This window comes from Triticum aestivum, chromosome 5D, assembly GCF_018294505.1.
Source record: "Triticum aestivum cultivar Chinese Spring chromosome 5D, IWGSC CS RefSeq v2.1, whole genome shotgun sequence".
Classification (NCBI taxonomy): domain Eukaryota; kingdom Viridiplantae; phylum Streptophyta; class Magnoliopsida; order Poales; family Poaceae; genus Triticum; species Triticum aestivum.
Window position 1 is genome coordinate 524,025,887 of NC_057808.1, and position 14,456 is coordinate 524,040,342.

General features: G+C 47.9%; 2 protein-coding genes across 2 annotated transcripts; one reads left to right on the plus strand and one right to left on the minus strand.

Moving 5' to 3' along the window:
• Positions 1-2,051: 2,051 nt before the first annotated feature.
• LOC123123447 (SCAR-like protein 1) lies at positions 2,052-11,938 on the plus strand. Its single transcript, XM_044543954.1, has 11 exons — positions 2,052-2,402; positions 3,614-3,777; positions 3,872-3,995; positions 4,079-4,205; positions 4,755-4,813; positions 4,955-6,027; positions 6,130-6,528; positions 6,638-10,908; positions 11,000-11,164; positions 11,247-11,366; positions 11,453-11,938. The coding sequence occupies exons 1-11, from the start codon at positions 2,251-2,253 to the stop codon at positions 11,498-11,500; spliced, it is 6,702 nt and encodes a 2,233-aa protein (XP_044399889.1). The 5' UTR covers positions 2,052-2,250; the 3' UTR covers positions 11,501-11,938.
• An 88-nt stretch (positions 11,939-12,026) lies between these two features.
• Positions 12,027-13,082, minus strand: LOC123123448 (CASP-like protein 4B3). Its single transcript, XM_044543955.1, has 3 exons — positions 12,695-13,082; positions 12,480-12,618; positions 12,027-12,373 (listed from the first exon to the last, which is right to left on the minus strand). The coding sequence occupies exons 1-3, from the start codon at positions 12,925-12,927 to the stop codon at positions 12,182-12,184; spliced, it is 564 nt and encodes a 187-aa protein (XP_044399890.1). The 5' UTR covers positions 12,928-13,082; the 3' UTR covers positions 12,027-12,181.
• Between the last annotated feature and the right edge of the window lie 1,374 nt (positions 13,083-14,456).

A 14,456-nucleotide genomic window follows, 5' to 3' on the forward strand; every position in this document is an offset into this window, starting at 1 on the left:
GTCGATTTACTCACATGGTAGTTTTTAGTCACATATTAATAAAAAAAGTGATAGTTTTCGGGATAAAATCGTAAAGTGGTAGTTTTCTGTCACGTTTCCGTGAAATGTGGTAGTTTTTGGCAAAATACTCCCGTGAATGTGATGGTCGGAGCGCTTCTGGTTTCCAGTTCTGGACGGGGCCAAGCAGCAAGCAACGAACGAAGTGCCCACAGTAAAACCACGGAGGAACGAACGAACTCCGGTGAAATGAAATCTCTCCGCAAATGTAAGAGATGGCCGGTGGAGGGGGGCGACAAGGCAGTAAAGCCCAACCGCCGGACTAGCGCCGAGTGTGGCCCGGCAGGCACGCCATTATTGGCGGCAGCGCGATCTCGGTCGATGCAAGGCTAGACGACGGGGACGATGGGGCCGATCCATCCACCCATGCATTGCATTGCATAGGGGAACTACTGTGCGGACGACAGTGGCCCACCAAACGTCCGTCCTCGCCGACGCCGTCGCTTTCCGGCCGTGAGGCGTCGGGACGAAACGGCGGTGGCGAGCTGGCTGTAGCGACCGGCCGGCCGACAGCGCGCGCCTCTCGCGGTCTTGCTCACGTCGCAGCTTGGAAAATGTCCGTTGCTCTTGCTCATCTGAATCTATGATGATGGTTAATCGTGAGCACGTGAAGGCAAACGCAGGTAGGATTCACCCAGCAAAAGGCAGAAGTGGACTGGGCTGGGCTGGGCTGGATTTCCCCTTGGCTTATCGGAGAGACAAGGAGAAGGTGACAAGCCAGCGCCAAAACGTACGTACACCTTTTCGTTTGGCGTCAAGTAGCGGGTGAACACGTGAGACGCATCGAAGGACTGTACGTGACAATACTCAACACTCATCAACAGTCTTTGTTGCTTGATTAGGGAGGGAATCAGCTAGCCGGGTCAGGAGATTAATAAGCTCGGTGAGCCCGTACGCACGTACTGCTCGTGTCTGTTTCGAATTTAAATGCAGGGTTGATTGTTGCAGCCAAGAAAATTAGAGTATTTTTCAAGCCGCAGTCCACATCCAGTTAGGCACAAGCGTACTAGTACTGCTCTGCTCCTTTAACGGATGTAGTTGAATAAATTAGGAGCGTCATCGATCGGTCGCAAGAGGAGTTTAAGAAGCGTTTGACTCCGCACATGGCAGGCAGACGTAGAGCGTGCCATGGCAAAAAGGGAAAGGTGAAGCACAGTTTAAGGCAGACTAAGCCAGAAATAACAACACCAAGGATCTAGTTGACCTAGCTTCAGCTCCACAACACGCGTCTGCACACGTAGCGCCATGAGTTAGCAGCACATATACGAAACCAACCTGGCATTGAGTGGTGGTTGTCAAAAAAGGGAAAACCTGACACTTAGTAGTGCAGATCGAGCTTAGCTGCACGATTAAGCGACACCTGAATTTGATAACCGATAAGTTTAGGGCGGCAGCAGTGCGCGCTTGTGTCGCGTGTTGCCTCTGCTGATGAGTGACGGCCGTACACATGTAATGCACTCGGGGAGATGGAAGAGAGCAAATCTCATCTGCATTTGTGGCTCGCTAATAAATGTTTGGTTGGGGTTGGGGTTGGAGCCTCGCCCAACCCACTCGCTATTGCTAGGCCAGTTGCTGCCTTATCGAATCATGAGATGAGATGATGAGCTTCCGACTTCCAAGTGCTCACTGTCACTGGCCCGAACGAATCAATAGCCACTCTCCCTCCCCACAGCTCAGCACGATCCGGCCTCGGCTCCACCACCGTCAAAGACTAATCTACTCCGTGGAACCCCTAAACACCCGCCCTAATCAGACAGACAACGCGGCCGGAGCGACTTTGATCCAAACCCATCCTGCCCAGAGGCTCACTGACCTGCTGGCCCCACTGTGTTGACCGTAGACCAGGCCCGCTCGGCAGCGAGTAGGGTAGACGGCCCCTGCGTGGGTGCGAACCAGGGAGGGGTCACGGGCCGCCGCGGGGGAGCACGAGGGCCCACGTGCCAGAGAGCCCGCCCGCCCCGTGATAAGAATGTGTTCTCACTTTCTCTGACGCCCCACCTCGTCTTCCTCCCGTCCCGTCTACACTGAATCGAGTAGTGGTGGCGGAATATTTTTCTTTTCCACGCGCTGCTACGCCCACCCGCGCCAATCCACCCGAGCTCACGCGCTGCTGCTGCTGCTGCTGCGAGTGGAGTTGTCCTCAAGGAAGGCGGGCGCTCCTCCAATGGTGGCGGACTCCTCAAGGCTCAGGAGATGATACGGTACCAGGTGCGGAACGAGTACGGGCTGGCGGATCCGGCGCTGTACGCGCCGGAGGGGGAGGAGGATGACCCGGAGGCGCTGCTCGAGGGCGTCGCCATGGCCGGCCTCGTCGGCCTGCTCCGCCAGCTCGGGGATCTCGCCGAGTAAGTGCCGCTCCTGTACCCCCCGCCTCCGCCTCCTTCTGCGCCTGCTGCGAGGGTACCAACCAACCCGGGTTCGTTCGTGCGTGCTGCGCCGGGCGAGCGAGTTGCGTTGCGTGGCTGGCCTCGCCGCGGCGTGCGATTCTGCGAAACAAAAATTAAAATAATTGGGCGGGCGTATGCTGTTTTTGGGAGCATCTATGTGTAGATAGATAACTTTATGAGTTTAGTCTAGTTTAATGCCTTTTAGGTTTGAGGGAGGTTTCTGCGCATTCTGGGCGGGTGGTTGGTCTCGTCTGCGCAATTCCAAGCAGTAGTCAATTGGCTGGGGAATTCGCTTCACGGGCAGCATTTTGCACCGAATTTCTGAACTATCGATGGATGCGCCTCAGAATTTTTCAGTCCGATTTGGGCGGCCTTTAGCACTTTCGGCTTTGAGGGTGTGGAATTGTTTCCCCATCCATACAAGGAGGAGGAGGAGGAGGCGTTTTCAATTCTAACTGAGCGGAATTGTTTCCCTGCGTTGTGAGCTGGGCCAATGCCGACGCCCGCGTCAGGTTCTGGTTCTCTACCGCAGGCTGTGCGGTTTTGCGGAGATTCATCTTCTGCATGCTGCAGTTGGTTGTTGATTTTGACAAGAATTCTAGTTATCACATACAGCATTGGGTTTGCACTTCAGAACACAAGTCAGAATTTGGTAGGTAACACGCTTGAGTTGCAGTGGAAAGATACTGGCCTTCATTTTCCTTATATTTCTGCACAACCTTATGTCAGAATTGGGATTTATCTGGAGAACCGCCAAAGGATAGCATTGTTGTGAATCTCATTACAGAACATGCTTCCTAGATGATGCTATAGTGTTTTCATCGTAGTCTCCAGATTTCCTAGTGTTCTCAACGTAAATTTTGGTCAAGTAAGTAAAGTCATTCTTTGGAAGGAAAAAATCTATCCTAACCCATCATGTTCCCAGTTAGAAGTACACAAATGTGAATTGTTATGTTAACAATTCTACTGGCTTTCAGCAGGTTTGTTGTTAGTTTTACTTTCCTCTTGAAGTTTTGTTGGAATAGTTTGCAGTGTAGATGTGTATCTTGTTGATTGCCAGTGCTTCCATCCACGTTCCAATATGTGTGCCAAAACAGTGTTCTAGAAGTGAATATGTCGTTCTTTCCATTCGTTCTGAAGAACTTTCGTGTTCTCCTTGTGCAAAACAGGTTCGCCGCAGAAATATTTCATGACCTGCATGAAGATGTGATGGCCACTGCTTCTAGAGGGCATGGTTTGATGCTTAGATTGCAGCAGCTAGAGGCAGAATTTCCTGCAGTTGAGAAGGCAATCATAGCACAGACTGACCATTCAACTTACCTACATGATGATGGTTAGTTGAAAGTGGAAAACGACCACATTTTATGGTTACTATTTTGTACTGCCATGGTTCTTACATCTGAAGTTCTTGGCGCATTCTCTTGTAGGTGTTGAGTGGCATCCAAATCTGCAGCTTAATCAGAATTTGATCACGATAGGAGATATGCCTCGTTTCATTTTGGATTCATATGAAGAATGTCGTGGCCCACCACATTTATTCACGTTGGATAAGTATGTGGATGCTTTCTGTCTTTTTATGTGGGTATATACCATGGATGTGTTATCAGCAATTTAATACCAGAATTGTTCTTCAGGTTTGATGTTGCTGGTGCTGGGGCCTCCTTAAAACGATATTCAGACCCATCTTTCTTTAAGATGGGACAGACCTCCAACATGATTGAGCCGGATTACTTAAGAGAGAAGAAGCCCCGTAGGATAAAGGCAAGTAATACATTCTCAATTATTGCCAACATTTCTCTGGTAGTTTCACTTTGTGCTAGACACTTTACCGGGAGAGCCCCCTCCAAGTAAAATGCGATGGTAGTTGCTACATCCTTCATGAACTTAAATAACTTATCTATTTGGAAAATGCTCGTGTAGTATTTTACCAAATTGACCATGAGCGCATGAAGTTTAGAATCGTCTTTACAAGTTACAACACATGAGCTTAGCTTTAGCTTGAGATCCGGGTTCATCCAAATTGGACAACATAAAAAATATTGATGCAAGAAAAGCTGCCATACAGTAGTATTTATTGATTTTGAAGCGCTGTCAAGCGAAATTGCATTTTTCGTCTATCAATAGCTGATAATAAGTTATCATCTCAACTTGCCTTGGACTTTTGAGAGTAGAACCGGTTCTTTACCCGTGGTATGTTCGTCATATCATTTACTCTGTTTAAATATATGCGGATCTTCACGGTCCCTAATGTTTGTCAAACCAGAACAATTTCCTTGAAGTTAGAAACTTACCGAAGTCTTTCTCTTTCAGAAAAAGGCTATGCGAAGGAAAGGGGAAACACTCGAATCATTGCTTATTGCGAACTCTGAGTAAGTTTAGGGCCACTGGATTGGTCATGTGCATAAGATTCACCAAAAGGAGCCTATATACTAGGGGAAATTTAGTTCGAAACGATTTTAGACTGTATTTACCATGATACAATGTAATACTATTTGTTGCAAAACCTGCAGGTCTCAAATTACGTCATCAAAGGATCGATCTTCTAGAAAAGTTCCACCAAGGACAACAAAACTGAAATCCAGGCATTTACGGGATTCTTACAATAAAACTATAAGCAGAATCTGCAGGGAACAATTGCAAGAAGTAATTTCATCACAACAGAAGATCTTGTCAAATTATTCTGCAAGGAACTTCCATGCAAAATTTAGGTCAACTGACTCAAGTGAAATAATATCTTCATTTGGAGAATTAGACAATTTCAGTGCCCCTGCTCAGTCTTTTACTAAACATGAACTGACGAAGGTTGTCCCAGTAGACGAATCTGATACTTTGGTGACTGCATCTGCACCCATTAATGGGCCGATTCATCTTGAGGTAGATGATGGTCAATTTCTGGCAACACAACAGGAACATTTCGAAATGGAACAGATCTGCAAGGGATCTCCATTGCAGTCAGTGCAGGAAGAGAAACTTCAATTGGCTGTAGTTCCTGTTTACCATGACGATGATCCCTGCAGGCCTGATGATATTGGTAGTGATCAAGACAAGTTTATTGACACCCTTAATACAGAATCAGAAGGTGAAGCCGATCATAGCATGAAAAGTCAAAAGAATCTCAGTGCCGAAATGGAAGTGGATAATTTGAACTGTGATGGCAAGGAAGCTGAAAGTGTGCTGGATGTACAGTATTCAGAACTAGGTCCTGCGGAAGACCTGTCATCAGGGTTGAGCAATCCATGCAATGACACAGAACCAACCCGTGCAGACTCATTTCTGCTAAGTGACTCTTCTCCTTCTGCAGTGTCAGACACAAAAGATACAAACTCTGATTCAGATTCTTGCAAACAATTGAGTGGTGATAATTGGATCAACGACAAAGAATCTTGTAACGATGTTGATCTAATGGATGTCAGCTCATCATCCAGTGTGACCTCTGATGACAATGGTAACTTTGAAACTGACACTAATCTCAATGGCTGTGTACAAAACCAGGAGGTGTCTTTTCTCCCTTCGAACGATTATCATGCTGGTGCTATCCCTAGTTCTGAAAAACAGTTATCCCAGACATCTAGTGGCTTGGATGGTAATTCTTTCTATCTTCTTGTATATGTTTGGATAGACCCAAATTGCCTCAATGAGTTTCCTTTTTCTTCTCTTTGACCTTACATAGTTATTGTGTTGCCAGGTTTGGCTAGCATTAGCAGTGATTACCACGAAATAGCATATCGCTCAGCGGAGGATGGCCAAAATAATGTGGTAGATACTTCTACGATATCTGGACAACCCAATGATGTTTCACATGCTGGTGGAGAAGTTGAAGTTTCACATGCTGATGATTTGTTACTTCAGAGTAGCACACACAATCAAGAACAAATACAGTTGTCCAAGGAACCGTTTGAAGAATGCACATCTCTAGCTGCAGTTGTCCAAGAAACAGATACCAAAGTTGCATCACTGCCAGACATGGATCCTGTTGTGCACATGAATGACTTGGAGTTCAACAATGTTGCGCTTCCTGCAGAAATTGATACGAGTACAATACCAACTAGTTTGGATCCTGATGTTACCCACAAGCATTCTGACAGTAAGTCAACCGTTTGCTTTTCTTTCACCTCCGCATTGTTTTACTTAAATTATTTGTTTAGCTCGGTGGTTTACTGTATTACATCGGTTTATTGGAACATTTTTTGTAGAGCTTGATTCAGGAGTTATACCTATTCATTCAATCACATCGGATAATCCATCGTATGAATCAGATCACGGTGAACTGGTTGAAGAATTACACTGTTTACCAGATGAAGATCTATATAAGCATATCACAGAGGATCAAGAAATAGCTGCACTGGAAAAAGGGCCCTGTTCAGTTAGGCTCGACACACACAAAGAAGATTCTATGCAGGCGTCTGTTGTGCCCATGCACTTCTCTAGTATTCAGGTGATCCCAGGACTTGCTGAATCTGTACCTACTTTTCAAGATGACACAGAAGCTCATACAAGCGAGATGCTGGAACAATCTCCACGAGTATTGAATGATGATACAAAATCATCGTTGATTGATGTCCCATCAGCTTCTAGTACTGCCCCTATACTTGATACCATCAAGTCCTGCATGGAATACCATGAATCCATTGAAACGGTAAAAAATGTGGAGCACAGTGAAGTTCTGGTTGATGCTGAGGTTGTAGAAGAATCGACTACCAGCAGGTTGGATGATGACATGATACCTTCTGAAGAGGAGCATACTGATGGGGCCAAACATACCGAGAAAGCAGAGGTTGATGCCGAGGGTGTAGAAGAATCGACTACCGGCAGGTTTGATGATGACATGACACCTTCTGAAGAGGAGCATACTGATGGTGCCAAACATACCGAGAAAGCAGAGGTTCTGCCTACAAATTCTAGTCATGATATACCATTGCAATCCAGTCCTTTCAGGGAAGACATTGAAGCAGTTGAAGCTACCTGTGAAAACCTTGGATCACTAGAAGAGTCAAGAGGACATATCTTTAGAGAAAGTATGCTGCAGACAGCCAATCTTCCACAGCCTATTGAAATAGAAACGTCAGGCGGAACACTGGGTGGCAGTGATGATATTCTATATGTTACACCATCACATTTTCCAGAAGATTCTTGTCAAGAGGAATTACCAGAAGAAACCACTCTAATTGCTGAAGAAGTTCCATGTCAGAGTGATTTGGACAAGGATGTTACAGTAAGCCCGAACAGTAACATGGTGTGGGAGCAACTATCAGATGTCGATCAAGACTTGGTGAGGGAGTTATCTGCTCAAGATTCTTTTGGCACAAACCCATTCGTCGATCCTGGGTACATGGTGAGCTCTACTGATCCTTTGCCCAGTATGAGCTATCAACCATGTTGCTCTGAAGAAGAAGATGATTTTCTCTCAGAACTTCTAATCCAGCAGTGTAACATTCAAGCAAAAGAGAACCTGTATCCACTTGATGATTCTCTTTGGGAACCTGCAACTCCACCTGATGAAGCACCATTACCGTCAGAAGTCATGACTGAACAGGACTTCAGATCCTTGTGCCATGAATACCATGAGATTGATTTTACTGCTGCCACAGAAGGCTTTGATTATAAACCATCCTCAGATTCTAACGATATAGCAAATGATTGTGTGGTCAGTGTATTGGATTCCCCTTGTTCTGTCTCTGTGTTGTCAGCGGAATTAGACCAGGAAGTGGTTTGTTCTAAGCCGGATTCTCAACTTGCTGAATGTTCATCTGCCAGGGATATAACAGGCGAGACAATCGTGCCCTTATCCGCCATGAAAGTTCCTGATGGTGAGAAACAGGCAGTGGATTCTGACTTGAGATCTCATGAGTCTTTCAGCGATGAGAAAAATCTTGAACTGGATATCTTTTCCATTCCAGTGAAATCAGAGCAGGAACAACGTCCCTTGCCTGAGGTTGTTCCAGTGAAGGAAGAGCAGGACCCCTGTGCTAACCTTCCTCCACATGCTTTTATAAATGAAAAGGTAGGTGAATTGGATGTTCACTCGAGTAACTCGCCAGTGGAACCGTTGGTAGGAGCACGTGGCTTGGATGAACTGGATGTCCTTCCTTTAAGGAAACCTATTCCAACTCAGGAATCAGACTCACGTGTCTTAGATGGACCTAACTCTCAAAGTGTTCCATCTTCCTCAACGGATAAGACGGTTGACGATCTAGATGTCCCTCCTCTGAGGATTGCTCTTGAAGCTGAGGAGTCAGAAGATCAGTTTACAGGTGAAAATGATTCTCAGATTGCTACATCTTACGTTTGTGAGAAGATTGAAGAACCTGCTGCCCCTCCAAGCAATGCTGTTCTTGTTGAAAAGGAGGCAGAAGTTTGTGCTCCAAGTGAACTTGATTCTCAAATTGCTTCATGTTCTTTGCCTAACAAGAAAATAGACGAACTAGATTGTCCTCCTTTGATTGGTTCTGCATTGATAGAAGATGAGTCGGAAGATCATATCTCTGGTGTTCCTGATTCTCAAATTGCTCCATATTCTTCAGTAAATGATAAGATTGTTGGACCATGTGCTTCTACATCAGTAAATGATACAGAGGCAGGGTGGGAAACTTGTCCGTCTCCTGAATTGGATCCTCAGTTTGCTCCATGTCCCTTGAGTGATTACAATGTTAGTAGACTAGACGGGACTCCATCATGCAATGTCCAAGTGGAAGCACATAATGGACCCTATTACTCACCTGAATTTGATACCCGAATTGCTCCATATTCTTCAGTAAATGATAAGATTGACGTACCAGGTGCTGCTACATCAGTACATGATATGGAGGTAGAGCAAGGGTGGGAAGCATGCGCATCCCCAGAATTGGATTCTCAAATTGCTACGTGCCCGGCGAGTGAGGACAGGGTTGGTCAACTGGATGGATCTTCGTCATGCAATGCCCAAGTGGAAGCAGCCCAAATTGCTCCATATTCTTCAGTAAATGATAGGATTGATGTACCAGGTGCTTCCACATCAATACATGATATGGAGGTAGAGCAAGGGTGGGAAGCATGTGCATCCCCTGAATTGGATTCTCAAATTGCTCCGTGCCCCATGAGTGAGGACAGGGTTGGTGAACTAGATGGATCTTCGTCATGCAATGTCCAAGTGGAAGCAGAGAATGCATCCTATTGCTCACCTGAATCTGATTCCCAAATTGCACCGGGTTCTTTGAATTCTAGCGCGCTAGCTGAGAGATCAACAGTGGCTTCTACTTCTGTCATGCATAGTACCAAGGAAATTGATCGGGTTTTTCCTGTTCCACCACACCCTGAACCGTTTCAAAGTGTGTGCAGTGAAGATCCTCAGAAGCTACCCCCTCTTCCTCCTCTTCAGTGGAGGCTTGGAAGGCCTCGTTTGGGACTTCTGAGTAAAAAAGACCGTGTGCCTGAGCCTGCAAGCAGAACAACTTCCATTTTGCCTGTATCGAGTCAAGATATGGATAATGGCCTGGTTTCACTTGACAGAATGGCAGAACCAATAGCGTCAGTTTCCTCTCAAGATATCAAAGAGAGGTATCTGAATTCTGTGGTGGACAATAATGATCAAAGGGTAGAATCTGGATTGCCAGGGGAACATGACAGGCCATTTTCAGAGGCTTGTGGGAATATCAAGCATCAGGGGCATATCACTTCATCACCATCGGAGGCTGAAGAACATCTGAATGACAGTGGGGCCACTGCACATGTAATTAACCAGCAAGATCGTCAACAGCACCTCTTGTGTTCAGATATTTCAGACATCGCTGAGCATCTCAGTTCTACAGATCCAGCTGCATCTGAGGATGACAAAACGGTGGATGATCACAATGCTGCACGTAACGTGCAGTTCCACAAAGTGAGCTCTTCAACACCAGGGCATGTTTCCGAAAATGGTAGTTGCCAGCAATCTCAGCACGGTGAATCATTATCAGGGACTCCAGACAATGAGGAGCATAGTTCAAATGCATCAGATGAGGAGAAGAATCTGAAAGACCAGTCAATCACAAGAGGATTACCTTTAGACACAACTGCATCAGGCTCAGTGTTAGAAGAAGGCAATAGCCAGGAGAGTAAGTTACCGGAACAAGATGCGGATAACCTCAAGGGTGGTCTGTCTGAAGGCCAGTCACATACTGCAGAATCAATGGTATCTGAAGATTATCCCCATGGTGATCATAATTTGGACACAGAGAGTATACTTCAGCCAAACCCGTCGTGGCCTAGCAATATAAGTAAATATCTTGGTGACCTTGATGAAGGCGGCTATGCACACGCTGAGCAGCCACCAGTGATGGGATGGACTGTTGGACCTCAGATGCTTCATCCTAATTATGGAATATCAACGGAAGGGAGCAGATTTGAACCAGAGGTCACAGATTATCGGTTGACCAGAAAGCCAGTTTCAGTGAGAAACATCCCAAGAAATCCACTGGTTGATGCTGTTGCTGCTCATGATAGAAGCACGGTATTCTTCTGCCTTCCTCGTGAACATTCTTGTGTGCGTGCTCTGCTTATGTTTTCTGTGTTCACGCTAACTCCATTTATGCTTTGTGCAGATGCGCAAGGTTTCAGAACTTGCTCCCCCCACAGATAAGCCCAATACCGATGATAAAAACATGTGGCTTGAGCAGATAAGGAAAAAGGTTGGAGAACTTGCCCCCACCGCAGATAAGCCAAATACTAATGATAAAAACTTGTGGCTTGAGCAGATAAGGAACAAGGTTGGTAAACAGAAATCTCTCCCTTCTCCCTGTAGACCCTCTCACTATCTCACTGACTTGCTTGCTGTTTGCACTTGATCAGACCTTTGACCTGAAACCAGTGGGTTCTGCTATACCAACATCCATGAGAGCCCCTGCTAGGGCCTCTAGTGGAAACCTGAGAGTTGCTGCAATAATAGAGAAAGCAAATGCCATACGCCAGGTTGCCATCCAAAGTTAACCTCGCAATGTCGTTGTCAACATCTTTTCAGTTATTTGTCTCTTATCTATGTTTCTGTTATGGATCAGGCGGTGGGAAGTGATGACGAAGACGACGATAATTGGAGTGACACATAGAGCACCCATTATTTTGCCCTCCTGCTGTTTTTTCCTTGGCAGAAAGGTGCCAAACCAGCAAGATCTTGGACAGGGTGCACAGCCATGCCATCTTATGGTCCTAACATTCTTAGGTCTTGTCTCTTGTATATATAGTATAGGGAAATGCCAATATGTTTATCTCTTTTTGCCATTCTTCTCTCCATTCTTTTTGGCCTCACTGTGTGTATACTTGCCTCCCCGGGCAGCAAAAGGCTGTTGAAGGTAGGCATGTTCTTAGGAGACCAATTTGTTCAGGTCTGTTGTAAATCGTTAACCTCTCTTAACCTTTGTTTGCATTATAGATTTGTACTCCCTCCATTCCAAAATACTTGTCGTGGTATGAATACTCAGTATTTTGGAATGTTGGGAGTGGTAGGTTTATCTTGAAATGTGAAATGGGTTAGTGTGCTGTGATCATCCCCTCACTTGGATTGATACCATGTGGAAATTGATTTACTCCCTCCATTCCTAAATATTTGTCCTTTTCGAGATTTCAAATGGACTACATATACGGATCCTGTTGAAATCTCTAGAAAGACAAATATTTAGGAACGGAGGGAGTACAATTTTACAAAATTCTGAGTATTCATTTGATCCGATTATACAGGTGCTTTCCCTAGGTGACATGCACAGGGGATCTGAGAATCATGCGTGCTTCTGCTAAACAAGAGCTTCCAAGGAAAGATTGTACCCAGAGATGAGGGCAGAGAGGCCGATGGCCAAGAAGGCGAAGAAGGCGAGGCTAATGGCGGCCGCGGCCGAGTCGTTGAACAGGTTGTCGGCGGCCTGGCGCATGTAGTCCGTCACCGGCGCCGCCGCGGACAAGCCCGATATCAGCGAGTAGGCCACCACCTGCCACGATAAAGTTTCAGACCAGGAAACACGCTCAGGTTGTTGGGTCAAGCCGGTTGGCGATATTGGTGGTTAGTTAGACAGAGAGCTGGCTGGGGGTCGGTACCTGATCTCCGGCGAAGTCGAGGACGGCCGCCGCCTTCCGCCCGGCGACGAGGTCCCGGCCGGAGCTGAGCCTGTGCGCGTCGCGCAGCAGCTGCGCCGTGGCGTACAGGAGCGCGATGATCGACATGCCCAGGCAGTAGCTGCGCGACAGGTCAAAGGTCAGATCAGGTGACAGATGATGAGACGGGGGTCGATGGATGGATCTGGACGACGTGCTTGTATTCCGGGTAGGTGCTGAAGTCCTGGGCGCCGCCGCGGCCGTGCACGTCGGTGGCCATGACGACGAGGGCCAGCAGGGAGAAGAGCCACGCGAAGGCCCGCAGCAGCAGCCGCGCCCGCACCGGCGCCGCCTCCATCTTCCACCGCTCCGCGATCGACCTCGACGCCGGCACGCTGCTGTCGGCGGCCGGCGCGTCGTGCGGCTCGCTGCTGGCTGAGGCGGACGACATGTGGACCGGAATGGACGGCGATGATGCACACTTGGCGCCGAACTGATGACCTGGTATATAAAACTCGAGCGTGCCGGCCGCACGCCGGCGGGCCAAGACTGCGGTTACAAACCGGCGCGGGTTTCGCGGTTGGTTAATCCACCAGCTGAGTCACTTCGACGTTGGGTGCTCGACAGTAGCATAATTTCATCTTATCGGTTCATAAAATGATTTTTTTTTAGAAAATCAGCACCCCAAAAAAAAAATCCATTGAAGAAAGAGAAACCATGCGAGTACCACAACAACGGAAAAACTGAACACAAATCTTTCTCGGAAACAAAAGGGCGAACGGTTGGGCCGGTCGAGCCCTGGCCGCCCGATACGCGCGATTAAAACCATCAGATCTGACCCCAACTTCGTCCTCCTCGTAGTCGCCCCCCTCCTCCTCCTCTGTGATAAAAATTTCAACGTCCCCGAGCACCGCCAACGCTCCGCACCCCCGCGGCCCCGCCATACCCCCCGTGAGAAAACGACCGAACTTGAAGCACCAGCGCGACGTCCTCGCTGTCCGTCCTCGTCGTTGGTTGCCGCCCTCGTCCCCGGCTTCACTCATGCAATAGCTGCACCCTTTGGTTGCAGCTCCGCGCGGCGATGGCTGTAGCTTGGTGGCGGTGCAGCACCGCCCATGCCGGATTGAAGCTCTCCTTTCCATGGCCATTGAAGCTTTTTTCAAGCTTGAAGCTTTTCACAGACCGGACGAAGCTTTTCCACACACTGGTTGAAGCTTTTTGCCGCGCCGCTCGAAGATATTTTTTGCGATTGAAGCTTTTTATCTATGACTTTGCTGCAAACGGCTTGAGGGAAAGCTACAACCCATGGCCGTTTTTGCTACAACTAGGAAGACGACGAAGTGTGGCCGGCAACGACGGGTTGCGAGTTGTGTTGCAACCGGCAGTGGGGAAAGCTACCACTGGCGACCAAATTTGCTGCAACCGGTGTTCGGTGGCGCAACCGGGCGTGCGGTGGTGCGACGAGCAGCGACATGGGTGACCACGGGGACTAGAATTTGCTACCACCGGTGCACTTTTTGCTACCACCGCGGTGACCGCGTGCTACGAGGGTGCGGCGACGTGGAGTTGCGACCTCGACGACGAACGTTGGAACCGGCGTAATCCATCACACAGATGTTGCAACCGTCGCGGGGAAAAGCTTCAACCGTCAGGAACATGAGCTGCTTCCAGCAGGAGACGAACGGGAGCTGCAAAAAATGGGGGTGAGGGGCGCGCATGGCGGAGGGGGTCACGATCGCGGCCGGAGGCTTGCGTGCTGGTGGTGCGGGCGGGAGCTGGTGCCTGGTGGTGCGGGTGCCCCTGGCGTCCGCGTCGTGAGGAAGGAGATGAGAGAAAAGGGCGACTGTAAAAGAGTGGTCCCGTCGCTTTTTTTAGGGGTGCTTCCGTGCGTTCGCATGATCCAGTGATCGCAAGGCTCGTGTGAGTCCGACGCAACGCTTCGGCGGGCGCGCCGATTGCAAACGATTCCCAAGACAAAAC

What these genes read in the sequence shown, in the direction of transcription:
- LOC123123447 (XM_044543954.1), top strand. Translation starts at nt 2,251, where the DNA reads ATGATACGGTACCAGGTGCGGAACGAGTACGGGCTGGCGGATCCGGCG. An exon ending in AGAAGCCCCGTAGGATAAAG is followed by an intron (nt 4,206 to 4,754) that starts GCAAGTAATACA and finishes TTTCTCTTTCAG; the next exon opens with AAAAAGGCTATGCGAAGGAA. An exon ending in TTGAGCAGATAAGGAACAAG is followed by an intron (nt 11,165 to 11,246) that starts GTTGGTAAACAG and finishes GCACTTGATCAG; the next exon opens with ACCTTTGACCTGAAACCAGT.
- LOC123123448 (XM_044543955.1), bottom strand. Translation starts at nt 12,927, where the DNA reads ATGTCGTCCGCCTCAGCCAGCAGCGAGCCGCACGACGCGCCGGCCGCC. An exon ending in AGCACCTACCCGGAATACAA is followed by an intron (nt 12,619 to 12,694) that starts GCACGTCGTCCA and finishes CCTGTCGCGCAG; the next exon opens with CTACTGCCTGGGCATGTCGA. An exon ending in TCGACTTCGCCGGAGATCAG is followed by an intron (nt 12,374 to 12,479) that starts GTACCGACCCCC and finishes TTATCGTGGCAG; the next exon opens with GTGGTGGCCTACTCGCTGAT.